Source organism: Sceloporus occidentalis, unplaced genomic scaffold (genome assembly GCF_023333645.1).
Source record: "Sceloporus occidentalis isolate IW3139 unplaced genomic scaffold, rSceOcc1.0.p SCAF_68, whole genome shotgun sequence".
NCBI classification, from domain to species: Eukaryota; Metazoa; Chordata; class Lepidosauria; order Squamata; family Phrynosomatidae; genus Sceloporus; species Sceloporus occidentalis.
The window spans coordinates 163455-190872 of record NW_028317048.1 but is presented as its reverse complement, the minus strand read 5'-3'; the positions used below and the strand labels follow the sequence as shown (position 1 = coordinate 190872).

The window sequence follows — 27418 nt, the reverse complement described above, 5'->3', positions numbered from 1 at the left end:
CCAACGCAAAGAGGGTGTACTATCTTTGCCCCATCCCCAGTTAGTAGAGGGGTTGTTTTTTTATTTATTTATATCTGCGAGGTGTTGCTGACTCACAAATCACATCACACACAATTTGTAAGTTAATGAATCAGTAAGTTGCTTGCTTTTTTCAACAACTGATCTGAGTGTTGATTTATGTGAATGCAGATGTGAATGCAGATGCAAGCTGGTATGCAAGCTGCTGCAAACTCGCATTTTCTGCATGCATGCTCCTGCTGGTTAGTGAATAGATTTGAAAGTCCCATGAACATTCAAGGCCTATGAAAGACTGTTTGGAAATATTCACACCATTATGCATAACTGTACATATTTACTAATATTTACATATATTTAGCATTTATATATATATATATATATATATATATATATATATATATATACACCAGTATATACTTTCTGATGATTATATCTATGCTTTAACATTACATTTAATTATTATTATTTAAAAAATAATGGAGTATCTCATAAATAATCATATCGGAAGCAAATGTATTTTAATGCCTGTTTTTGCCTTATGAAAAATACTCCAGCACTTCCTTTTTATCACGTTATCGTTAAATTACATTGTTCTAGGCTTCACACCTAAGCTGTGTTTCATTAATTGTACACTAAATCACAGGATGTTTATCTCATTTCCAATGTCTCTGATTTTATAATGCAGTTTACTAAGAATGCTCATTGAGGACAAAAAAAAAAAATGTTATTATTTAGTCTGACACACTTTGAACACTTTCAGCATCATCATGATGCTACTGTTACCATGGAGACATGGCTCTTACGGAAAGGAATGGATTCTGTAGATTTGTAAGCTTCTCTCTGATAGACTCTCCGGAAGATAGAAGGGGAGGAAGTACATATAAGGAACGCGTATGATTGTGATCGCTATGACTGTTACAAAAGAGATGGCAGATGTTGTTACGGTGGCTGGCGAGTTCCTCTTCCCTCAATGTGTTTCCCAGCGATGTTGTGTGCTAATTAGCTAGTTTCTGATATGTTTTGGGGAGTTTAATTATTATTCGTAACACTGGTTGTTTTTGGCGAGCCTACCTTGACCCGTCATCACTCTGTAAAATGTATAGCATAAATATTTTTAGGTAATTCATTCTATAGCTGTAGCCTTTAGTATACTTATAATTTTCACCCCATAGATTTAAGGAATACCGACGTGACAGACATGTAAAAGTACTTATGGATTATACTGTATTTCTTTTTTTCGATTTCCTTAACTTTTCGTCATTAAAAGTTAGTTTTACATGAGACGGGTGCTTAGGGGAAATCCTCTTTACAGGTCTCTGGAGTAAGAACCCCTATTGATTTTATTAAGTGTGATGTTTCATTCAATGTGTGGTTTAGGAACTGGCCTTAAATCATTTTGTAAAGTATTCCATGGTAAAGTATAACCCTTTTTTTTCCAGGTTATGTGCCTTCAGGATTTCTTTGGCGATGATGACATTTTTATTGCTTGCGGACCAGAAAAGTTCCGTTACCAAGATGATTTCTTGCTGGATGAGAGCGGTAAGAGAGAACAAGTTTCCAATCTCGAGTGAAAAATTGGACAAATTTTAAGACACTGTGCTATGTCTGTCCAAGTTTGTGTCAACCAAACCCTTACATGCTGGTATCAGATCCAAGGTCAACAAGTCCTTACTAAAACCAAGCATTTCCAATTCTTTATTAATACCAGATGAAACCACATTGACAGTTAAACCCTAGATTTTCCTAACATATTTAATTATGATATTCTAATATTTTAACACAAAACTTGCTCCAAACCAAATATCGCACAACAGAAATGTACAAATATCTTTTTGTTTCTCCCTTGAATTAAAAATAATAACCCTAGAGCATTTTATTTTCTATATTCAGAATCTCAATGGATAATTATTAATATTGTTATTTTAGGTCTAAAAATTGCCTTTAGTGACATGAAGGTGAAATTGTAAGCTTTTTGTATTGTACATGTTTTTTTAGACCCAAGGACTAATAGTGGCCAAGAGGGCCACAGACACCAGACATCTGATTTCCCAGACACTCCAGACCACACCTTGCGCTCTGCCAGTAAGTTTTATATCTATAGGAACCAATTGTGAGCACAAAAATACATTGCTTACTATAAACCCTCGTTCCAGATCATACACATAATTAAAAAAAAACACAGAGGGTTTATCCAGCCAATCTCATGAATGTAAACAGTATTTTCACTGTCCTGCATCATTTACTATGAATATAATACTAGTGCTATTCCCTGACAAAGAGGAATGGGTTTGACCTGTGATCTTTACACAATTATATGTTAAGGCAAATGTTTCATGACGTTGAACATCCGCTGCTAGGCATCACAAGTTATTAACACATTACCCACATCAACCCTTTTTGCAGATAAATATATCCAGTAATGGATAAAATTCATAATTGGGTCTGTTCACTAAATTGCAATTTTACTCACCTCATTGGGAAGGGGACAGGTAACAGATCAGCCTCATTTGGCATAGGGGATAAGGGATGAAGGGGAGATACACAATGGGGTCCATGCCTCCTCATCACCATGGCAGCGAGGAGGCTTATTTTATTGTACTTTAAGAGTACCAAGGATTGATCCTCAATATTTCTGATATTTAAAAAAAGTTGATGGCAGATACTGAAAAATATTGAAAAGTAACAGCTTTGGGAACAGAAATGGTAAGATAATCGGTCTGTGTATCTATATATGTATCTATCTAAGATGTGGGATAGTTGGTGATATTGGGCACAACTTAAAGCGAACTGTACTATGATTGGACCTTTGCAGTAAGTCCTGGCAAGCATGACCAATAATATGCAAGGGAGCCTCCAGATAGTGTTGTGTGGTTGATGGTGTTCTGCCATATAGTGTTTTATGCAAGTGAGGGTGAATAGAGGGGTAGAGCAGAAAGATGAGGCAGAAGAGAAATAAAATGAAGAGAAAAGAGAAGGGAAACAACAAAGAGATAAAGAAGAATAGGAACGGGGGAGAGGCAGTCCTTGCTCTCTTTTGCAGAAGTACTTCAAGAAGCAGGATAATGAAGACAGATTCACAGCGAAAGAATAGTGTTTCTATACCTCTTTTTCTCCGCAAATCTGTCTGATTATACTGGCCTATTGGAGTACTTCTGTAAAAAGGCAGAGCCACCAGGACAACCCCCATTCCTCCAAGACACAGGGAGAAAGAAGAAGGAAGATAGAACGGAAAGAAGAGACAAGAGAAAAGGCAGAGCTGCAGAAAAGGAGATAGGGACACAGAAGTGGTCGGCGGAGAAGGTCACATTGAGAGAGAATGTGAGAGAGTTATTGAGAGTATCAGAATGAAAGTGTGGGAGAGTGCGAAAGAATGTGACTGAAAGCGTGAGAGAGTGCAAGAGAGTGAATGAAGGGGAGTGCTAACAAATTTTGTTTTCAAATGGTAAAGTCCTCCAAATTTCATTGGAACCAAAAGGGCAGGTAATGAAATGTGTTGTCTGTAAACTAATGGACCAAAAACTAAACAAAAAAATGTCTGAATCATTTTGTCTAGTAAACACCCTTAGCACAAAACCCATTACCTGGTTTGGAGACCCCTTTCAATCCTAGAAGAGTCTTAGGGTTCATTCAGGTTACCATATGCTTTACTTGCTCAACAAATGACTGCTTCTTAAGTTTTTTTTCTTCTTTTTAAGAAAAAAAGAAAATAAAGCTCCATCTGCCTCTCTCAATTATCAGAGATCCACATTATTTCCAGGGAACCTCTATGGGCTCCATCTGCTAAATCATCAAAGTGCGGTCAAACTATGGATACATCGAGAAGATGTGCTAGAGTTTGATGCTCCTGGCAACAACCTCATGAAGCTTTGAATGTATTCTATAGGGAGCTCTGTGTGCTATTGGCAATAAGGAATACACTGAAAGAGCTGTGAGTGGGGGGTGTAAAGGTTTAGTTATTATCAGTTATTATGATTCATGCACTATATATTGCTGGATTTGTTTGGTAATATAAGAATTAGTTTTTCAAGATTCAGTTCTAAAGGAATCCATAAAGCTTTAAAAAATAATTATCTCCATGTTATAATTGTATTTGTATTACTGGACATAGTGAAACCAGTAATCCATAGTAAAGTCAATGTTCCAGATAAATGTTAATGAGTAATATGAACATTTTTGGGGACATCCTCAGAATGTCACTAAATAAATATATATATATTGGTTATGCTAGGAAATTGAGTTTAGGAAATCAGTAGTGCTCGGTCTTCATTCCTATGGTGCTCATGTTTTCATGTGATAATAAGCTACCACTAATACATGTGGACAGACGCCATCGAGGGAGATGCACAATGATAAAAACTAATGCACATTTTTTTTCTCGACTGTGTTGCAAAGCAGTAAGCCAGATGCTCAGAGCATACAGTAGCCTCATTTAGTTGCTGGTTTCTGGCCGAGGCTCATGTAAACTCTCTGTGAAACTGTTTGCGTCTAGATTTCGCAGACATGACGTCGGTGCTCCCGGAGCCGTGTAAATCCGCCTCTAGCATGGCTGGGACAAGTTTTGTCCCTGAGGAAGCCAGCTGCTACATAACACTTTCCATATTTCCAGGGGCTGTGCGTTTGAGAGCAGTGCAGAATAATAGACAGCACTCGGGTTAAGTGACCTTCAACCCCCTCAAAAAAATGTAGTTCTGCGTATATGTTAATCATCTGTTTCTGATTTTTAACCTGCTTGAGCATTTGAAATTGGTTTCTCTAGGAGTGTCAGCTGCTGCTTAGCCTTTCCAGGGCAACTGCACTGTGGCTACCTTCCCAGGCACTGAACAGTCTGAGCCACATCCCCAAAGCCAGGTTTTACATATTGGCATCTAGTACGTACGTATTAGCGTTTCTATACGTGTATACCATTTGATGCGCTTTCCTAGTCAGCATTCGGAGAACATACTTTAAGGGTACCAATGTGTACCAATGTATGTTCAAAAGATCCCTGGAGACCATAATGTATTCTAAGGATGTATTTACTTATTCTGGAAAGCTGCAGTTGCCATGGTACATAAATCACATGGGCTTTTGAGGTCGGCCAGAGCTGGCACAAGATCAGCAGATATGTAGTTTCCAGTTCTTAACAAGCTCTCCTGAACTTACAGCAAAAGAAATCATACAACATTTGGGGGGGGGGGGCTTTTCATCATTTACATCATTTTAAATCTCTTATTGGACTAGGGTACCGGATCTTTAACACATCACGCAAGTCAGCACTAATTATTACATAGTACGTTTTCTATTAGTGTCACCAATGAAACATATCTGTTTATACATTTACAGAGTTCCTCCCAAGAATCCTACTTTCCATGATGCCCCTCTTTTTAGGAGCTGAGAATCTTTGATTGGCATAAGTGTACCGCAATCATCTATAGCCCTAAAAGTCGCAATGCCTACATAATATACAGAAATAAATCACTTAACCCCTAAAGGACAGTCTTTCTTTTAAACGTGAAGGAAATAGCGTCTTCAGTGTTTTCACTTTTCTCTCATTTGGAAACTATATGTTGGCATTGTACATGCACAGCCATGGAAACCCATTCCACGAAGCTCCCGCCGCACAGTTTTTGTGCTGATATTAATGCCAGTGGAAGTTTGGATATCTTCAGCGTTGGTGACTTTTACGCACCATGTGCCTCGGCACTCAGTGACTCCGCTCTCTGACTTTCCGTGGTCTTCCGCTTCGTGGCTGAGTTGCTACTTTTCCTAAGCATTTCCACTTTCCATTAATACCGTGGTATATGTAGTAGGAAGAAATTTCACAAACTGACTTATTGCAAAGGTGGCATCGATCACAGCACCGCTCGTGAATTCACTGAGCTTTTTTCACAAATGTTAGTAAATGCAGACTATGCGGCTAGGTGCTTGATTTTATACACCTGAATTCAATAATTAAGAGATGTGTCCCAATACTTTTGTCTATATATAAGCGTATGTGTAAATTGAGTGTTTGTGGTGCACACAACTCCACCCCAATTATTATTTGTTGTTATCTTTTAGATAATATAGTTTGTTTATTTCTGCAGCTCTCTCTATGGTGATTGATTTAAGTAAAAATCTGTATTATGAACTCACCGAGAGTGAATTGGCACTTGATGTTTCTCAGGAGCAAGGTATGAAATGAGGGCCTGCCCTGATACATTTCACTCCATGACTAAACTGCTCCTTATCAGCAGCCTGCAGGAAGCTTGCTGTGTTCTCTTGAAGCAATCAGAAATGCCAGTTAACTACCCCCCCACTCCAAAAAACTTAAATTCCTCCAAATTTTGCTACTTCCGCAATAAGGTTCGGAAATAGTACTGACACCAGCAGTATAATCTGTATCATTTTTCTAAGTGATAATCGAAAATGGATTGCTTGGATCACGTTCCTCACAAGACAAGTTTGCACATTAGCATTCTAATTCAATGTTCAGAATCAGTAGTATACTCATAGTTATTATTCAGTACACTCTGTATCTTGATTCAGAGCTAAAATTGTATCATAGAAAAGGAGTCCAGAGGCTTACTTACCTTATCGACACCTTTATAGTGAATAAACCTCACTGCTTCTATACTCCTATTCTGTGATACAATTTTAGCTTTGAATCAAGTCCTACCTTGGCCCTATCAAGAAGTGTGACTTTATGGGTTCCCTCCGGTACATGGGGGGCCTGGGTAGGAGCTAAGCTTGCTCTGAGAGGCTTAATCCTTTTAGCTATTGTGTCCCAAGAAGGACTGATCCCTGTCAGCATCTGGATGGTCCCTTTCCCTCTTCCTCTCACACACATACACATTCATGCTAACACACATTTACCCATACACATCCAAACTCACACACGCACACATACACATCCATGCTCACACACTTCCAAACACTTACACATATCTGCTCACACGTAAGTTCATGCTAAAACACACTCACACATACACACTCATGCTAACACACACTTACACATACACATCTACGCTGACACATACACATTCATGCTCACACACACACACATTCACTCTAACATACATACAGTCATACATACATAAATAAATACTAACTTACCCTCTCTTTCTCGCTCCCTCACTCCCTTACCTCACCTGCAGCATTCTTTTTTTCTGGTTGCTTGCGCATGGTGTAGCTTTGCTTAACCCGCTGTGTTTCTGCCTTCCCTGGGACCTTGTGAACGATTTTGGACGGGTCTACCGAGCCATCCCACCACTGCCAATCCCCTTTGATACTCCTTTTAGCGCATGGAAGCAGAGGTGTTTTTTAGTCCTTCCCACACAATAACCCATTTCCACCGACAATAGTCCATTTATTATAACATTTCTTTCAGTTGTACAGTAGCCCTATACAATAGAATGACACACTAAGTGTTCTTCCAATTATAACATTTTCTGAATAGCTTTCCATGTTTACAGAACATTCATTATTCACTTAAGTTTATATTTCTGCTTTTATGGTCGGTTAATACTAATTACTGATTTTTATCTTATCTTGATTCCACAGCAAGAAGCGGGCTGAAAGACTAATTTTGCATATTTCTGAGAGTTAGTAATACATTATAGATATGCAGATATATTCCACTTATTGTGGGGAATTAAAAACTTCACAATTGCAGATCTCATTAAATTGTTACATATGACATTTCCTTCCTAGTGGTACAAGAATAAACATGGCATTTGATATTGATGATAGCACCCCTGAGAATGGAAATATTATTAACACACTATAAATTATTAAATGAACTGTACATTATTATTATTATTATTATTATCCTTTATTTATATAGCGCCAACAGTTTACGCAGCGCTTAATACAATACATAAATTCAAGGGATATGACAAGACAAGAATTGACAGACTAAGACAAACCGATACATTTGGTGGAGAGAGCCCTGCTCGCAAGCTTACAATCATGAATTAACTTTACAGCTGGTGGATACTTTGGAAAGTTTAGGTTAAAAGGGGCTGTTTTACCTCATGGTAGCCAAGATATTTGGCAAAAGGTGGTAAAACCAGAATTGTTAAAACCTTTTTTCAAGCTGCAACTTAAAAATACAGGAGCAATTACTCAATGGGAAAAAAATCATCAAACAGAACAATACTTAGATTCTCATTCTAATCGCTAAAAAACATTGCATGGGTTTACTCATTGTAGAGAACTGTAACATTTCACATTTGGGAAAAGTGACAGAACAGCTTTAATCAGAACTAAACTGTGTATTTTGTTAAATACTCTAAATCTAAAAAAAAAAGCGGCCCTCCAGCTGCTGCAGGACTACATCTCCAATAATGCCCTTTCAGCTCAGGGGCTGGCTGAGGAGTATGGGAGATGTAGTCCTGCAGCAGCTGGAGGGCCGCAGGTTGGACACCCTGGACTTAGACAGTCCATGCTGAGAGGTGAACAAATGAAACAGCTGGTACTGAAATGCAATAGCACCATAGCGGAGCTGTCCAAGTGCTGAAGTTATCTGTGTCTTTCTATGTTTCTGTTCCTTGTGTAAACTAGATCCAATCTTTTCCATTTTTTTGTGTCTGCCCGATGGGTTTGTAATAACTTTTATAAAGTTTGGAAATTTGGACTTTATAAATAATGATAATTATAGCAACAGTAATAATCTTTTGATGCTTTATAGATTTTGCATATTTTTTGTTGCTAAGACACTAAATATATGCTTTATTGTAATGGGGCCACCAGTGGCCATTGTCTACTACACTCTACATTCAGACGCTGGCTGGTGATGAATAAAAACTGTACACTGAATGGATTCACACAATACTAGCAAAGGTGAGATACACTTTTATGATGTATACCACTATTCTAGTCTGTTATAGAATACAATGGATACTATTAGCCATTAGGTTTATATTAGGGTTATTTTGAATGGCGCCATTTTTTCCTTGCTTGAGTACTTAGAATAGCCTGGTGTATAATGAAAAGTTTGCTTTTTATGTATATTTTTTGCCAGTACTATCTAAAGTTTCCACAGTGCTCATTAATATGGATATATCCATGTAGATGGATTGTTTTCTGCTTAATGTTCCTTCAAACAAATGCATTATTATAGCAGAAAACATTTAAAAATGGATCAAAATAATTGATTCATTAATTCAGTATGTTAATGATGGTCAAACTATGTGGATGTATATATATATTTTATTTGTTCATTTTTTTTGCCAGTTGTGCTATTAGGTTTAATAGCCCTGATCGGCAGTCTTCCTGTATTGGATATAATTATACCAATACATTTTTTTTATTGAGCCCAGATACGGACTGTTTGAGAGGTGAATATGGGTAAACAAATAAGCTGTCATTATTGCAATCCATCTCTTGATTTTGCATTGCACTGCAGTCATGTTCTAGATCATTTTACTCTGCATTAATTATTCAGATAGAGGGATCATATAGAAAAAGAAGACAAAAAAAGATGAATTATGTTAGGTTGTACAATTGAAGATCTATTGGCATCTTGAACAACATCTTACAAAACAATCCCAGCTTATATACTAAACAGGGATGGTTTTATGTATTGTAAGAAGGGCTGTAGGAAGGGCTGCGTAAATTGTTGGCGCTATATAAATAATTATAATAATAATAATAGTACTACTACATTAGTCGTAGGAACAGATTTTATTTTAAGACAGTAGCGACTGATGGAAAGGTCCGATCACTGGATTGGTGCTGCTGTGATAAGATCGCTTTTAAAATTTATAACAAATGTACTTTACAAAATGAAACAAAAATTAGAAAAAACTCTTAAGGTTAAGGAGTAGAATATATCCTTTTGTTTGTTTTTTTGTTTGTTTGTTCAGACTGTCGTATCTGAGACTTACGGAAACAACTCCCATAAATAGAAAACAAACCCTCGTCAACATGTGGATAACTTGATTCCCATTCATACCGCTGGTCTGGAATTAGATAAGCATTAATGATGAGACTGCGGGCTGTCCTTGAAAATGAATGATTGTACTTGAGTGAGAAAAGAAAGACCAATGATTCATGAAATCAGAGGCAGCAAGGTGATGCTTTTTTTGAATCATTGTGTCCCTGAGAATTCCTCTGATACAATCTGATCAAGTAATTTGATTAGGAATTCCTTTTAAAATGGATGATATACCAGGATCCCATCCGATCATCCATCAGAGACAGTTTCTTTTTTTTAAATACCGTATTTGCTCGATTATAAGACGACCCTGATTATAAGACGACCCCCCAAAATCTGAATATTAACTATGTTTTTGTTTTTATTTCCTTTTTTTTCAACCTGCCCCCCCAGTTATGCACATCTGCCCCCAGGCTTGCCACTCTGCCCCAGAAATGCCTTATACCCCATATATGCCACTGTGCCCCATGATATGCCTTTTAACCCTCTAAATGCCACTGTGCCCCATGATACGCCTTTTAACCCTCTATATGCCACTGTGCCCCATGATATGCCTTTTGACCCCCTATGTGCCACTCTGCTTCCAGAAATGCCTTATACCCCTATATGCCACTCTGGCATTTAGGGGGTTAAAAGGCATTTCAGGAGGCAGAGTGGCTTTAAGGGGGTTAAAAGGCATTTCACAGAGCACTCTGCCTCCAGAAATGCCTTACACCCCCCATTTAACACCCCCCCTCCCTCCTCCAAACTTACCGGTGCTTCTGAGTTGGGGGGGGCACATAACACAGGAGGATCCAGGTCCCCTGCATCTGAGCAACCGGTAAGTTGGAGAGGGGCATAACACAGGAGGATCCAAGTCCCCTGCATCCTCCTGTGTTATGCCCCCCCCTCCAACTTACCGGTGCTTCTGAGTCCCCAGTGCTTAGTCCGGGCAGCGTGTAGAGCTCTACACGCAGCCCGGACTAAGCACCGGGGACTCAGAAGCACCGGTAAGTTGGGGGGGGGGAATAACACAGGAGGATCCAGGTCCCCTGCATCTGGGTCCCCAGTGCTTAGTCCGGGCAGCGTGTAGAGCTCTACACGCAGCCCTGACTAAGCACCGGGGACTCAGAACCACCGGTAAGTTGGGGGGGGGTAACACAGGAGGATCCAGGTCCCCTGCATCGCTGCGGGGGATCTGGATCTTAGTCTCATAATCAGACCTATTTGAGGTCTGATTATAAGACGACCCTGATTATAAGACGAGGGGTATTTTTCAGAGCATTTGCTCTGGAAAAAACCTCGTCTTATAATCGAGCAAATACGGTATATATTTTGTAAAAAAAAGGAAAAGTTGTAAAAAAGCTGGGATCAATGCTATACTAACATAAAATAAATTATCATTGTACCTATTTGAGATTTACTTCCTACCCTGAAATGTCCTACCTTCTAATTACCCCATCCTTACAAAACTGGCAGGAGCAATCCGCTTCCAGAACAGGTAAACCTCCTAGGGAAGGCTTAAGTTAGAGCAGATGGACAATCATGCAAATCCTGAGACTCGAAGTTATAACTGCTGCTTCTCATGGTGTGTGTGCGTATGTATATGTGTGTGTGTTCAATATATGTGTGCTGTTATATATATTATATATATAGTATGTATTATATTTATGTAGTGTGTATTCATAAATAATACCATATATTAACGGCAAGGATAACAAAATATATTTGGTCTTTTATTGCGATCTATCATATTAGTTGCCATAATTAAACTGTAACCTGCATAGGGAGATGATTGTGTGCACAGGTGGTGTACAAATCATGAATATGGGTCTCCGGGGTGGAGCAATTGGAAGGCAGAGTGGCCCAATGTTCCATCCCCCTCCAAGATTTTGTAAAAGATTAGATGTGTACAGGACGGATTTCTATGAAGCCTACATGGAGGTACAGGTGCTGGCCATTTAAATCCCCTCTGCTCCCAGGGCAAAGAGAGCAAAGAATCCCTCACCCAAGAGTGGTAGTACTTACCTGGGCCAGCCTGCTGTCTGGGGGAGGTTTCCAGAACCTGGCTCCTCTGGCGCTGGCGGGGAAGTTAGTGAATCGTTGGGCTGGTTAGCCTGGGCCAGCAAACTGTAAGCAAGACAGGGCTTCGAGTGAATTAATTAGGTTTTTGTTTTGGGGTATAAATAAAACTCACAGTTTACTTGAAACATTCTTCATGAGCCTTATCGCGCTAGAAGACCAATATAGTATTGTTAGATTTATTTAGTGTAATATATAAAAATATATATTGCTATCCTGGGCAAAGGAGTTGAATACCCTTTATTGCAGGCTAAGATATTTAAATCCTGGCTTGCTATTGTACAAAAGAGAGCAGAGTTAATAGCTTTCGGTGCAGTGTGTAATATGCAGGGAAGTTTCAAATCTTAGCTCATCTGTGACAATTCAGAGGTCAGATCAGCATATAAGACCGATATCGCCCACAAGGGCAGTCTAGAACCGTAATCCTAGGGAAACTTGCCACAGGGGAGGCAAAAATTAGTCGCTTTCCTCATCCATAATCTTTGAACTCTTAATGAGGATATAATACTCTGTTTTGGAAACCAGTCTGCCAGAAAGTCTTTGATGTCTCAGGCTATTGTCTTCTCTCCACATATAATTTAAACCTATTAATAAACAGGTTACAGCTTTTACAATGCATTATAATAATACATTTATGGTCTATTAGTCCTAATTAATTTTGTATCTAGCTGGAACGCCAGATGGGTGGCCAGTGTCATCGTAATTAGAGGGTTAGATGTCACTGTTTGTCTAATATCTGGGATATTGTGGGTTACTGTTGCTAGTGGGGTACCACAGGGGTCAGTTTTGGGTCCTATTCTTTTTAATATATTTATTAATGACCTTGTAGAGGGATTGTATAGTAAAGTATCAATCTTTGCAGACAATACTAAGCTCTGTAACGTGGTTAACACAATAGAGGACAGTGCACGATTACAAATGGATCTGCACAGGTTGGAGGCTTGGGCTGGGATGTGGCAGATGAGGTTCAACACAGATAAATGTAAGGTTATGCACATGGGGAAGAAAAATCCAGGCTGGGAATATGTATTAAATGGGAAAACACTGGGGACGACTGACATGGAAAAGGACTTAGGAGTTTTAGTTAACAGTAAATTTACCTGTAGCGACCAGTGTCAGGCAGCTGCTGCTAAGGCAAATAAAATCATGGGGTGCATCAAAAGGGGCATAGATGCCCACAACAAGGAAATAATTCTACCACTGTACAAGTCACTAGTCAGACCACACATGGAATATTGTGTACAGTACTGGGCACCAGCAAGAAAGATATAGTGGAGCTGGAGAGGGTTCAAAGACGGGCAACCAGAGTAATAAGGGGAATGGGAGGACTACAGTACCCAGAAAGATTATCAGAATTAGGGTTATTTAGTTTGGAAAAAAGACGGCTTAGGGGGGATTTAATAACTATGTATAAATATATAAGGGGACAGTACAGAGATCACTCCCAGGACCTATTTATACCCAGGACTGTATCTATAACAAGGGGACATCTTCTACGGCTGGAGGAAAGAAGGTTTCTACACCAGCATAGACGGGGGGTTCTTTACAGTAAGAGCGGTGAGATTATGGAACTCTCTGCCAGAGGAAGTGGTAATGGTAAACTCAATAAAAGAGTTCAAAAGGAGCCTGGACGTGTTTCTTGAAAGCAATAATATTACAAGTTATGGATATTAGATTAATAGGGACAGAACGTTGATCCAGGGATTTATTCTGATTGCCATATTTGGAGTCGGGAAGGAATTTTCCCCCTGGTATGGGGCAATTGGCATCTGCTTCATAAGGGTTTTTTTTGCCTTCCTCTGGATCAACACAGTAGGGACACAATATGTATATAGGTTGAACTTGATGGACTTTGGTCTTTTTTCAACCTTATGAACTATGTTACTATGTTACTATGTTACTATTGTAAAAAGTCAGCCCCTTAATCTGAATTGAATCACCTCTGATGGATTTCCACATCCATTAACCTCACTTGACTACAGTGTTCATGATTATTATGATGAGCAAACTTGATGACACCAATAAAATGGAATGTATTTAAATACTTTTCCTTCAGGATCTCTCCCTTCGTACTTTAACTCTGTAGTAATAGAATTTACAACAATGAAGTGAACATGGCAGCGCGGCACCCTTGGCATTTGTTTACTCGTAACTTGGGCACGTCATAGGTCTGGGAGATATACATGAAATATGATTAGTAACTTTGACGTGAACAAATAGTAAATTTTTGATTGTTGGTTACAAATGGTACCATCAAGGATGATAAAGTACTTGGCATTTTTATCTAGACAGATGGTAAAAATGGAATAAAAAACTATATGATGTTATAGTTAATCTAAAAATAGTTATTTTAAATGATTTCTATTAATAAAGGGGATACATTGGAAATCGGCAAACACTCTGGACTATGATTCATTTGATGATAGTCATCAAGTAATTTATTAAAATAATCCAAAAAGGGCATTTAATTCAGAAATGTTACCATTAAACAATGGATTTTGAAGGAAGGTCTTCCCACGTATACGTCCTTCATTGGCAGGCATTTAGTTACTATACGGCCCGGCAATACATCCCAGAGATAATTACTTCCACTTGCCAGAGTAAAGCAATGTCAAACCTGTTATTACTGTTCATATTAATCATTGGTGTGATAAATTACACTTATTTTTGCCAAAGTTCCAATTATATTTAATTTGTAATTTACATATTGGACAGACATATAACTGCCCCTTTCTCTTTATCTTCTGGTAATCACTACCTCTCCTTACATTCTGTTTAAGCTATTTTCTCCCAACTTTCCTCCATCATGATTGTATAGATAACCTTTGTTACATTCCCAATTTTGCTAACCATGCCCAGGCATCCCACAACGCTCGCCTGGCACTTGCTTGGAGTTCTTTTCGCCATGTTCTAGTGTGTGACAGTACAAGAACGTTCCATATGGTCCTTGTATTAGGTATTTTTATCTAAACGATGTCCGCCCCAATTACAAATGTATCCTATATAATTAGCAAGGACCCCAGATTTCGATGTTAACAGGTCCAGAAGTCCAAGTTGATATTCTTTCCTTATTGTCTCTGTTCTGTCCAATGTCTCCCATAAAATACTTCCTCTCCTAAAGCTATTTTTTGTCTAACATTTCAATCCTTCACCCAGGAAGATGTCAGTACCTTTCTTACATTCACAAGGTATTTTACATGAAGCTTGAGAAAAGACCCAGAAGGGGTTGAACCGTTGCCTACTGCTTGTGGTAGAATAAATGTCATTACAGTGCTTATTAGTGGTCCTATACCCTTTATACTTAACATGATACACCTATTAATTCTTTTCATTGCTTACTTTATGTGTTTAACTTGACCTTTAATATCTCATTGAAAGAGATTAATTAGCAAATTGATAGTAGAAACATAATAGGTTCCAAGGTAAGTAGAACCATGCAAAATTATGGAATAACCTGGAAATCAGTTCTAAAAGAAAAAAGAGTATCATAAGGGAGGGGAGACAAGGAGGACATACATAAGTGACACTGAAATGAATTGAGAGCATGTGAGGGCTGACAACAGTCAGTGAACCAAATGTTTTAAATTGAAGCAGCCCAGGGGTCAACACCCCCCCATATATTTTCAGCTCTCCGAGACATGGAATGTTGGAGACATTATAAAGCAGCCTCAGAGTGTTCACCCATTGTGTTTATAGGTAATGCTGTTTAAATGCTAATGCAATATAGCATTGTGCGCTTCTACGGAGACCATGAAAAAACCTAAAACAATGCAAAAATGTGTTGGTGTAGAGTAAATTCAAGCTTAATCTTAATTTGATATTGGTAACATTTTATAAAATGGCCTCTAACAAACTGCTCTTCCTTTCAGAGTGCCGCGTTGTGAAGTCCACTTCATACACCAAGCTTCCTGGCGTGCCACGCAGAAGTACCACCAAGAGTCCAGGCCCATCGCGGCGCAGCAAGTCACCTGCATCAACAAGCTCAGGTACATTTTCTGCGTTTGCATGTGAAACAGCAATTATGGACATGTTTGGAGTAAGCGTGACATGTCTTTAGAAAACCATGTCTTTTTGTTCACATCAAGGGGCTATTAGTGTAAGTGGGGTAGGCATAAAGCTAGCTAAAGATTTGGGGTTTAAAACTTGGTAGAAAAAAAAGCATTGATTTTCTTTTAGTTTGTGGTTATAGCTGAAAAATAAACCATACTATTAGCATGGTAAGATGAAATACATACACAAAAAAGTAAAAAAAAGGAGTAGAAACATGCACAAACACATGCTTACCTCTCGCAGGAGCCTATATCAGAGAGCACTGGCCTCCTGGCCCCTTGTTTTTAGCATACCGAAGGGTTCAGTACTTGGAACTTGCCTCTTTGTTCCAGGGCTGTCCATCATAACTCTGCGGGGGCCAGGTATGAGCAAAATTGGGACAGAACAGAAATGTTATGGAAATGTTTATTTCTTTAATATCCTTCTTGCAGAGTACATGTATACTACATACCCCATAGCAAAAGCAGATAGATAGATCTATTTAGAAAGTCTACTTAGCCTTGACCTGCATTTTAAATGAATGCAGAAGTGAATATTTTAAACTAGTCCATGAGTACACTCCAAAACGGTGACTTAACCCTTTGAAGAACGAGGAGATGAGCAATGCATTTTAAGTAATAACGGTAATAATAATAACACAGCACCATGTAGAAGTAATATATGGGTGACAACAGTATCCCTTGCACCTATTTCACACCAAAAAGTTCCGGAATAGAAGACTCATACATCCTTGTGAGAACTTGTCAGAGGAGATTACCTCATTCCTTTTATCTTCCTATCTACGTTTAGGTGATATGGTAAAGATGTTAAATTATCACAATGAACAATATTTTTCAAACCAACATATTTCCCTACATTAATGTAATCATATTTCTCGAGACAGAATTCAGTCAGTTTGGCAGGAGTACTTTCTCAAACAGGAACTGATCATGCTACACTAGAATTGTTTTTTATATGTAAACCTAATTGTTAGGGTTTTTTAACTTTTTGTTTTGTTTCCTAGTCACAACTTTAACATTATTGTGTTACTCATATAGTTCCACATAGAGCGTGTCAATAAAAAGGTTGAGTGGAGCAATCATTGTGCTTCCATGATAATAATTATGTTTTGGTTTGATAGGTTTGGCTTATAGGTTTTTATATTTCCCCTGTACGTGAATCATGTATTTTCTACAGCAAAAAAAAACAAAAACAGATGTTTTTAACTGCCTTACAATTCTACATCTATATGTATAAATATGTCAGAATGAACACTGTATGGTGCTCAGATTGATACGGCATTATCCATGTCTGTGTGTAGTTCTCACATAGCGTCGGCACCCTGAGCAGACCCTTACAAAAAAAATTACTGCAGTTTTTCTGAAGTAATACTGCAGTTTTTTGGACATGAAAAAACTGCAATACTGCACTTTTACTGCAGTATTACTGCACATTTACTGCAGTTTTACTGCATTTTTACCTCACTGTACTGCTGTTTTACTGCAGTTATTTTTGTACGGAAGTACAAATGCAATAAAGCTGCAGTACATTGAAGCACAACTGCAGGTTTGCAATATAAAAAAAAAAGTGCAGTAAATGTGCAGTAAAACTGCAGTACAGTGAAGTACAAATGCAGTAAAACTGCAGTAAATGTGCAGTAATACTGCACTAAAAGTGCAGTATTGCAGTTTTTTCATGTCCAAAAAACTGCAGTATTACTTCAGAAAAACTGCAGTATTTTTTTGTAATAGGAATCTCCATGGATAGGTGTTGGACTGCAATATAGTAAACAGATACAACAGTTCCATCATTCTTCCTCTGCAAAAAAAGAAGTTAAACAGTAACTAGAAGTAAATAGATCATATTTCTGTTGAGGAGCAGCAGCTGAACTGGTGGGGTAATTTTATAAGAATTACCAGGGCCAAACTAAGTGGGCAGCCACCAAAAAATAAAGTTCCTGGCTGTATATGAGCAGCCATATGTTTCATTTTTTTTTATACTGCTGCTGTACACACTCTGCAGCACCCAAGAGACATATTAACTTTTATATGTCAGCTCCTCATTGGTGGGCATCTGCACCACGTTAACAGATGCGCTGTACCTTTAAGACACTGAGCACTAAAATATGAAGTCATATCCCAGGCTCCATGCCTTAAAGGTCCGCAGCGCCTTCTAATGCAGTTTGTGGGGGTTGTGCTCAGCCGGCCAAGGCCAGGAGATATCATTGCAGCACCCGATCTGCCGTCGGAGTATATATAGACTCTTCAAGTTACTTCCTATATAGCAAAGTTTGGAGAAAAGAGCCTAACAATTTTATTACACAAGAACTCTCCGCCCATTTCCCTCTTAAATGGACGTGTGCCCCCCAAAATTAATTAATGGCTTTATACTTACTTTTTTTAAATAAAAATAGGGAAATGTATTACTGGGAAGCACAGTGGACAATTAAACATTCTTTTTTTCAGTTTTTGGGGTTTTTTTAGATTCTATTCAACAAACATAATCACAACTCCAACTGACGTATTAATAATTTACTTTTTATAATAGATGACTCTATTGCCAAATAGAATTAAACATTGATAACAAATGTTTCTTTTACTTTCTGGTCTCATTAATAGGCATCCAGATACACAAAAACTGTTTCTATAGTTCTATAATAAACTCTAATAACAATATATAACTTTTAACAACCATAAGAGAAATATGTAATGTTTACAAAGTGTATTTTAATTATTATAAAAATATTATGGGCCACAAATGGTTCGAAAGGCTGTCCACAAGATTTTGGAGTGTTTCTGTGGGGTTTTTTGCTCATTCATCTAGTAGAGCATTTGTGAGGTCAGACACTGATGTTGAATGAGAAGGCCTGGCTCTGAAACACCTGAAACACCTGAATTCAATAATTAAGAGGTTTGTCCCGATAAAATCTATGCCCCCATAGTCACCCCTACACTATGCAAGGTGTTCTCTGAGCAAAAAAAACCCTGGAAACCGAGGGGACATTTGGTTCCACCTCCTAAGGAATGGTGTGCCATTGGCATAGACAGCTGCTAGTAGAGTTCTGAATCCAGACACTTGGGGAGAATTTATTAGAAGCACACAGACATGTACCCTTATGCCTGTTCCTACATGTCTGCAAGATATATTAGATGTCCAATCAGATATTCCATCAGGATGGTGATCATGTTTAATCCAAATCATAACTTAGTTGATTACATAGGAAGTGCAAGACCCCACCATATTTAAGTTATATATTATTATTATAAATCATTATCATTAGCAGCAGATGCCATTAGTGCCAGCTTCACAGGGCCCACTTGGACATCAAGAAACCTATGTTACACCTCTGCTCAAATGTTTTTACTATTTATGTATCCTGATATCACTTGAAGATTCTGTTGCTCATCCCCTTTATGTAATCATTTCCAGAAAGCCCACATGGACACACGCAGATTTGAAAAGCAATGTGATACAGAATCTTCCATGATTTACAGTATGAATAAAGAACGATGGTGCATAGGAGTGTGTGTAATTGATTAGCTCACAATCAAAGACAGATAGTAGGACAAAGAAACAGACTGACGCTCCCCCATCACATAGTGTTCTTGCTTTGGTGGAGAGTTGACATTTCATGTGTCCAAATCAGGACACGATTTGTGTTGCTACAAAACCATAGCTTGATCTTACGACTCCCTGGGCTGGACCTCCTGGTCCGATTCCACACCCAAGATGGCACTAATTGTAATATCATTATGGCACTAATTCTAAGGGCCTGGTCTTAGGGCTTAACTCAGGATTTGCTGGGCCCTTTGTCCTTATTTAGGGAGTCCTTACAGCTTGTGGTCTCTGTAGGTTTCAGAAAAGTGTCATATCTTAGTGATCTTCATGCAAACCAAGATAGAGAGTGGTAAGCAGAGGCACTGCAAGGCCCTCTTGAGTGTGAGGCCTGGGGCAGGAGGCCCACTGCCCAATGATGGCACTGCCTGGGTTGGGCATATTCACATAAAACTTAGAAGCCATGAATAAACTTTAAGGAGCCAATAAAGCAATGTGCCCATAGAGAGCAATATTACATAGCATTATGTAAAGAGCTTGAAGCCATGGTTTTTCTATCTGTGAAAGATGACTCATTTTAATTGTAATTCCTCTTTAAAGATCACACATTTATCTTTCCTATCATTATATGGTTGCTATAACAAATGTCATCATACGTCCTGATCCCTATCTCTTACTACTTAACGTCACCAATAACCTTGAGGTAAATGACGGTTCATTAATACATGCACAGTACAGGCTGCCCCAACATGTAGCCTGTAGTGCTTTAAGTTCAGATTGTCTATGGAGATGTAGATCACAGAGAGGGAGATGTTTAATATTTTAATACAGAAAACTGAAAATATTAAATAATGACTGTGCTTTTTTGCTGCTATACAATACTGCCAAGTAGCATGACGCATCTATTGTCATTCCTTCAGTGCAAGTGACCTCCGAACAATGATTTGTAAATAGTAAAACTGTTAATTTCTAATAAATCAAATTATATATATGTATACACACTATTGTTAGGGCCACTTAGAAATGTCCTTGTTTTTGATAGAAAAGCAAATTTTACAGTGTGAACGTAAATGACTGTTGTAAATGACTATTGTTGCTGGAAACGGCTGATTTTTACTGGAATATCTTCACAGGCGTACAGAAGCGCTTTATCACTCCCATCACTTTTGTGTTTCAATGGCACGTTGTGTTCGCTAATCCAAGTTTAAGTTTAAAATGCTAATTGATCATTAGAAAACCCTTTTGTAATTATGTTAGCACAATATACACACATACAAACATTTCTTACAATTTCAGCTGAGCTGAGGGTACTGGGAATCGTAGCCATGACAAAGCTGATGAGTTGCTGTGCTATTCCTTGCAAAGTTCTTGAGTTGTGACAGATGGATAATGGTCTATGGTGACAGCCGCCCAGTTTGAGGGGTATGGCGCTAGGTACGCAGGCGAGCCGATTATGATGGGATGTGTGTGCTGCATCTGCACTTATAGCATAGGTCTGAAGCGGTAGGCTGAGCCACCACTGTCTTTAACCTAAAACCGCTTTACTTCTTGCATTCAACAAAGAGAAAAGACCTCTATTGTAGTAGCTACAATAGAGGTCTCATACATACACCGGCTGTCACTGAATGTTGCTGAAGCTCGTTTTTGCTGCCTAGTGGGGACACAAATTGTATAAGACTGCATTTAGTTGGCAGCAGTGGTGAGCTAGAGACTTCCCCTTACCTATGAATAATAAAGAGACCGACCATGGATGTCATAAACCAGAAGCAGGGTTTATACTTCAAATGTTTCATTCATTCTGCCCTTTTCTATGATTCAGACTACATTTCCATTTTTTAAGAAGCAGTGGCTTCCTACAAAATTGTCTCTTGGCTTTCTGCTATGCTGCTGAAATAGGTGCAATCATATATTTCAATAGCCCTCAGTAGGGCCTGATTAACAGCGGAGCACATGGAGAAAATTATAGACCACAAAGAACATAACATGAGGCAAGTTGAGGATGTGCTAAGTACTGTGTGTATGTATGTGTGGGGTGGCAGAACGGAAGTAAAAATGTAAAAGGCGGACAAGCAAAATAAAAAAAGGGGAAATAAAAAAAAAGCAAGACAAAGACGACAGCAAGTGACACTGCAAAAGAAATTGCCAAAGAGAGAGAAAGAATAGGAAAAAAGAATGCAAGAGGAAGAAAGCAGAGAAAAAAAGAACTTGCTAAATGCAGGAAATCAAGAGATAGGGCCCTTTCTGTGTAATTGCTCCAGGGCCCAACCTGAAAACCAAAGCATAACCGTCTTGGAAATTTTATTAAAAGCTTTTGAGCCCAAATGGGAAGCTGACCTCACCAGGGTCCTCCAGCATTCCAAGACATTTTAGACAATGCTCTGCTTCCAACTTTGTGGGAACAGTTTGTAGAAGACCCTTTTCTTTTCCAGCATGACTGTTCCCCGGTGCACAAAGCAAGCTCCATAAAGACATTGCTGGATGAGTTTGGTGTGACCGGCCGCACAGAGCCCTGACCTCAACCCCATCGAACATCTGTGGGATGAACTGGAATGGAAATTGCGAGCCAGGCCCTTCTCATCCAATATCATGTATGTTCAATCCATTCACGTCCTAAAGCACATTTGTTCTCAATAAATAGTAAAGTAGTACAGTATAACGGCTAGTGTATTAATCTGTATATTGATAAAACAATAGGAGGCAGCTTAGGGTCACAGAATCAAAACTGGGCAAAGTCAACCTAGTCCCTCATTCTTCCAAGGTTGATAAATGAATGATTGGGTAATAATAACATCTGTTATTGAGTTGCCGAGTCGGTTAATTCTGAGATGTCGGTTAAAAGTGCCACTGGGATAAATACTGGTTGATATGTTAAACCATGCCTTTACATGGGCAATTTTACATTCATCTTAAACAAATATGGGTCAGGTAAATGATATCCAGAGAGCAGATAAATACATTTAAAAACATCAGTTTGGTTCTGCTTCTTTAACAAAGTGTTAATGCATCAAAAGCTAAAACTGACTCACATTTACTGCTGACTGATGATTTTCTGAAATTCAAGTCAAAAAACTCACAATACTCTCATTATCTGTAAGTGCGTTCTGATGATTTCTGAAGTGATGCCACGGGTGGAATATGTCAGTCAGAGTCCATTAGCTAGTGCTCTAGCCGAGTAATTGCCAGGCCTCTATCTACCCAGCCTTTTCCGCTTCTAGTACAGGGGTTTGGTACACTTGGTTTGAGGACAGGGGTGCAAATTGATGTATTTAACATGGAGATAAAGTCTGATAAATGGTGCGTTTCAACAGCAGATGAAGACAGTGTGGACTCTTTATAGAGCTGTCCATCCTTTTGCATTTCTGGAAGATTAGAATGAATGCATCCTACCCCTTTTAATCTTCACCCTAGTATTTCTAGCAAGATGGGTTTCTATGGCAAAAGCCTTTCATAACCTGCTTTTGCGTTACATGGCAATTAAATGTCCCTCAGCAAATTCTATGAATGCAGTAAAATTCTATATGATGAAAGCATTATTACTGTGAAAACTTTGGACATTGAACACTACTAGCAATTATATTTTTAAAACTGTTTTAAAAAGTTGGAACAGACCAACTTTTGTTGGTTTTGCTATGATGTCATAATCAGAAACAAGGCATTGGCTATATCCATAGATCATCATACCTGCCAACCCAAGGTAGGCAACCCGGAGCTCTTTCTAGGGGTAGGGCTAGCTGCTTGTAGAGTAGAGCTAGTCATGTGTAAGAGCGGGGCAGAGGAGAGCGGGGTTGGGCATGGTCACATTCCGCTGTCCTACCAAGAGAAAGAATAAACTTACCTGGAGACTCCAGGTCAAACTCAGAGAGGCCCCATGTACATATATATATATATTATTTTTATGTTTATAATTGACTGAAAAGTTACAAACAGGGAGATGACATGGGTCAATGAGAGAGACAGGGGAAACTGATGAGTGGGTACTCACTGGATACAAATGTATCACCCTCAATCATGATATGAAGAAAAGCACAACACTCAGCCAGGATAATAGTCAAAAACAGTTCTCCTCTTTGTTTCTGGAAACACCGACTGGTTTCGGCATGAACAAACGCCCTTATCGAAGGCCAAATCACAGTTTGTTGGTTGAGTGTTTTAAAATGTGTGTTAGAATACTGAAAGGGGCCTTGAAACTGGAGTTTACTCGGAATTTACTGTGGCAGCGTCATAGTAATGTTGGAATCAACTGAAAGATACAATACATAATGTCTTTTGTTGAAATCAAAACTGGTTGTGATGAAAATTCTGTGGGCAAGGAGTGTACACTTTTTTATTCTAAAGACCTTAGCCCTGTTGAGCCATGACTAGAAAGTCCCAAGGCAAACAGCCTACCCATTTTCCTTTTCATTTGACTCATCTTTCCTGACCTTTGGTGTTTTTGTCAGAATACGAATCTGGGCTGTGAACAAAACACACTGACCATTGGGTTTATCTGATAGATAAACAATCGACTTCCACCGGTTATTCATTTTAGATCTTTCTACTAACTTTATCGTGCACGCTTGAGGGATTTTGATTGATTCTTCCTTTGGTAATATTAATAAATATAAGTAGAAAATCAATTGTCTGGGGCTGAATTTAACCTTTTGGAAACTTTGCTTGTTTACTTATTATCAGATGAGCTGTGAATCACTGTTGTCTGTTTACTCTGCAGTCTTTCCAAAGGTACAAACAAAATGTCCTAATAACATGTGCGTGAACAGAAGGGGTTGCTTGAGAATATCTTTACATATGCTGATTCTGCCGTGACAGAAATCATACTATAGGGCATACATTGGTGTTTCCATATATATATTTCTTTACTAAATTAACTTTTTAATGCTGTGTTTTAACAAAGGCAAGCAACTAAAAACATATAATATTTTACCCTTATTCCCATCTTTGGGTGATTAATGATTCAGCAGACATCAATAGAGTTTTTCATTGATCTGAATAAACATTTATTTTTTTCTATGTCCTTTTTCCCAAATCCTACAATTTACTGTTTTATGTAAACCCATGTGATGGTTTAGCTAATAAACCTCCTGGTGTGAAGTATCAAGGTGATTATGTGATGTTTGTGTGGGTATATATAGGTGACGTTATCTGAGAACCAGAAGCCCAGATGTTGTAGAAGGCTAGGAATGTCCCTGATTGGGGAGGAATAACTCATTTATCAACACTGTCAAGTAGAAAAATTTCTGGGAAAAAACTCTCGTGAGAAAGATATAGTCTTCCTAATTAAGATGCTAGGCGTTATCTTCTCCGCAAGGATGCAGACAAGTCAAGTTCAACACTGCTTAATTTCCTATTGGCTAGAGCGATTGCTTAGTGGCATATTTAAGCCAATAGTTTCTTTCTGCAAAAAGCTTTTAGAAGGACCTGTAAAACTGTATGTATCATCCTAATGCTTATGAAAAGAAACATTTTAAAGCACGACAAAAAGTAACAATTACTTTAATAAAACCACAAATTTCGGCGATCTCTTCATTGTTCCCTGGTAATTCATCTAGGTGTCATCATCATTAATGGGAGTTATCTGATCCATCAAAGTTTTTCTTTTAAGCAGACATATTCAAATAGTTTGACAGTAGGACAAACAGCAAAAATATTGCTTTTCTGTAAAACTGCCAACAATCTGATCTTTGGCACATTATTCAAGCTTTGAAAACCCAAAGATTCTTTCTAAAAGCAAGAAAAAAAGCATTTGTTGTATGCTGCGTTGTATTTTAATGTTCAAATTCTCATCTAAACAAAATGTTAATGTAGCAGACAAGTGTTTGTGTTTAGATTTTGGTAAACTGTGAAACATCTCTGCAGGATTTTGCTTCTGATATCCTAGCCATCGACAATGGTGCCACATAAGTGTCATTGTCTCTTTACTTTTAAGATGAGTCATTGGAGATTGTGCCCTCACTAAAGAGTCCCTTAATGAGTCACAACAAAGCATATTAAATTACTAAAATTTAAGGGGGTTTATGGGAGTGGGGGGGTTGGGGGGGTGTAATTCCTTTTTTTCCATAGCAGCAGCATTTTGCTTCACTGACACCTTTTGATGCAGACCTAAGACACCACCTATACCTCCCACTGCTGGTCAGAAGACGTCAAGATTACGCATAAAAAGCAGTCTGCCTCCGAGAGCTGTATCTCACTCAGCTCGCAGTGTGAGCAGCCTGCCTTCACATATCTAATCCCACAGCTCTTTATTATTTCATTTCTTTCCTCCTTTGTGCTAAGCCTTGGCTAAATTCTGTACAAAGCATTTGTTTAATCAGAAGCCTGATCAATGCTAGAGTTTATAGAAGGTAAGAGTAAAATGCTTTCATTTTTTTTTTAATTATTTTTATTAGCCTGCTATGGATAAATAGATAGCCTGGCATATTAATTTGTCACTAGGATTATATCTATAGGATTGTGGCGTAACGATGAAATATGTTTCTTTGTAAATAGAAAATACAGGTTGACAAGTTAAAAGATGTGTCTGTAATTTAACATTTACTATTGACTTTGACATTTCAGCACGTGGCTCATAGGAAATATATATATATAGGATAATAACAGTACCATTATTGAATATATATTTTATAACAGTCCAATTGAGAATAATGTCGATCTATATATAGTACAACGAAAGTCATGTTAATATCCCGGTTTTATATATATATATATATTATAATATTATATATTATTATATATATTCTTATTCTTCTTATTCTTATTATTATACATATTATATATCTATTCTTATTTTCTATGTTTAAATACAATGTTTTATAACAGGTATATGTACAAATGGCTATATACAGAAATTAATAATTGCATGGTTTGCAGATATGGCTTCTACGTATTAATGCAAAATTCTTCCTTCTGACGTTGAAGATGAGATAAAAGCTTCTTTTTTATTGCTGTGACTAAAAACCTACAAATGATGTTACAGGGCATGCATTACAGTTTTATTTTGGATATTTACGAATCCTGTTTAGAAATGAGGACATTTAAAAAAAAAATGTCCCCGGTCTGAAATGAATTCAAATAATTCACATTCATTTACTGCTGAGTTGCCACTCTGACAATGGAGGAATTAAATGCATATAGAATATCTTTTCCATCTCTGTGTTCGCTTTTCATTCATATTTTGCATCCATTGTGTTCTCTCCAGTTAATGGAACCCCAGGGAGCCAGCTCTCTACCCCACGCTCCGGAAAATCACCAAGTCCATCACCGACCAGCCCCGGGAGTCTGCGCAAACACAGGGTACAGTTCTTTTTTTAATTTCTAATGTTACCAAAGATCCATTATATGTGTTCAGTGCCTTAAGCTACTCTTCAGTACAATGTTTCACATGTCGTCAAAGTTATGTGTCAGTCACTAGTGTTCTGTGCTAGATATTGGAAGGATAACACGCATGATTGATTACATATGGATTAAATGTATGTGCCATCTTAGCGAACTGGTGCACATGGTAAAAAAAAACTAATATGGCTCCAATGGTTATTATTAAATCATATTATACAAAGATTACTACTTTCCGATTGAAAATATGGTTATTTATTCAGAAATGACATGTAATATGAAGGAGCAAATGGTATTACAGGTAGGTCCAATTACTAAATTGGTGAACGTGTATAGTATTTGGGATTTTCATCTGCAGTGTTATACTTGAAAGTATAACTTCTAAACAGGTTGTTACTTCTTCCTCTGAGATAGAATAATTACATGGATTTGTGTTGGGTTTTTCATTCTAACGTATTTGAAGATTTTTAGTAGGGAAATCGCCAATGAACCTATGGCTTTGGTGCTTGCACCCTGTTTTCCAACAACAGT

The 27418-nt window shown here is 38.1% G+C and overlaps 1 protein-coding gene across 8 annotated transcripts in view; it reads left to right on the top strand.

Annotated features, from left to right (window-relative positions):
- Nucleotides 1-27418, top strand: part of LOC149286464 (serine/threonine-protein kinase DCLK1-like) — a 132737-nt gene that overhangs the window by 44619 nt on the left and 60700 nt on the right. For 3 of the 8 annotated variants that reach the window (XM_089493877.1, XM_089493878.1, XM_089493882.1), the window contains exons 3-5: nt 1458-1557; nt 15847-15963; nt 26754-26848. In XM_089493877.1, coding sequence (XP_089350003.1) covers nt 1458-1557; nt 15847-15963; nt 26754-26848 — 312 coding nt within the window. Of the gene's footprint in view, nt 1-1457; nt 1558-15846; nt 15977-22872; nt 22882-26753; nt 26849-27276; nt 27280-27418 lie in introns of all 8 variants that reach the window. The other 5 variants (XM_089493885.1, XM_089493884.1, XM_089493879.1 and 2 more) reach the window with 4 other exon arrangements.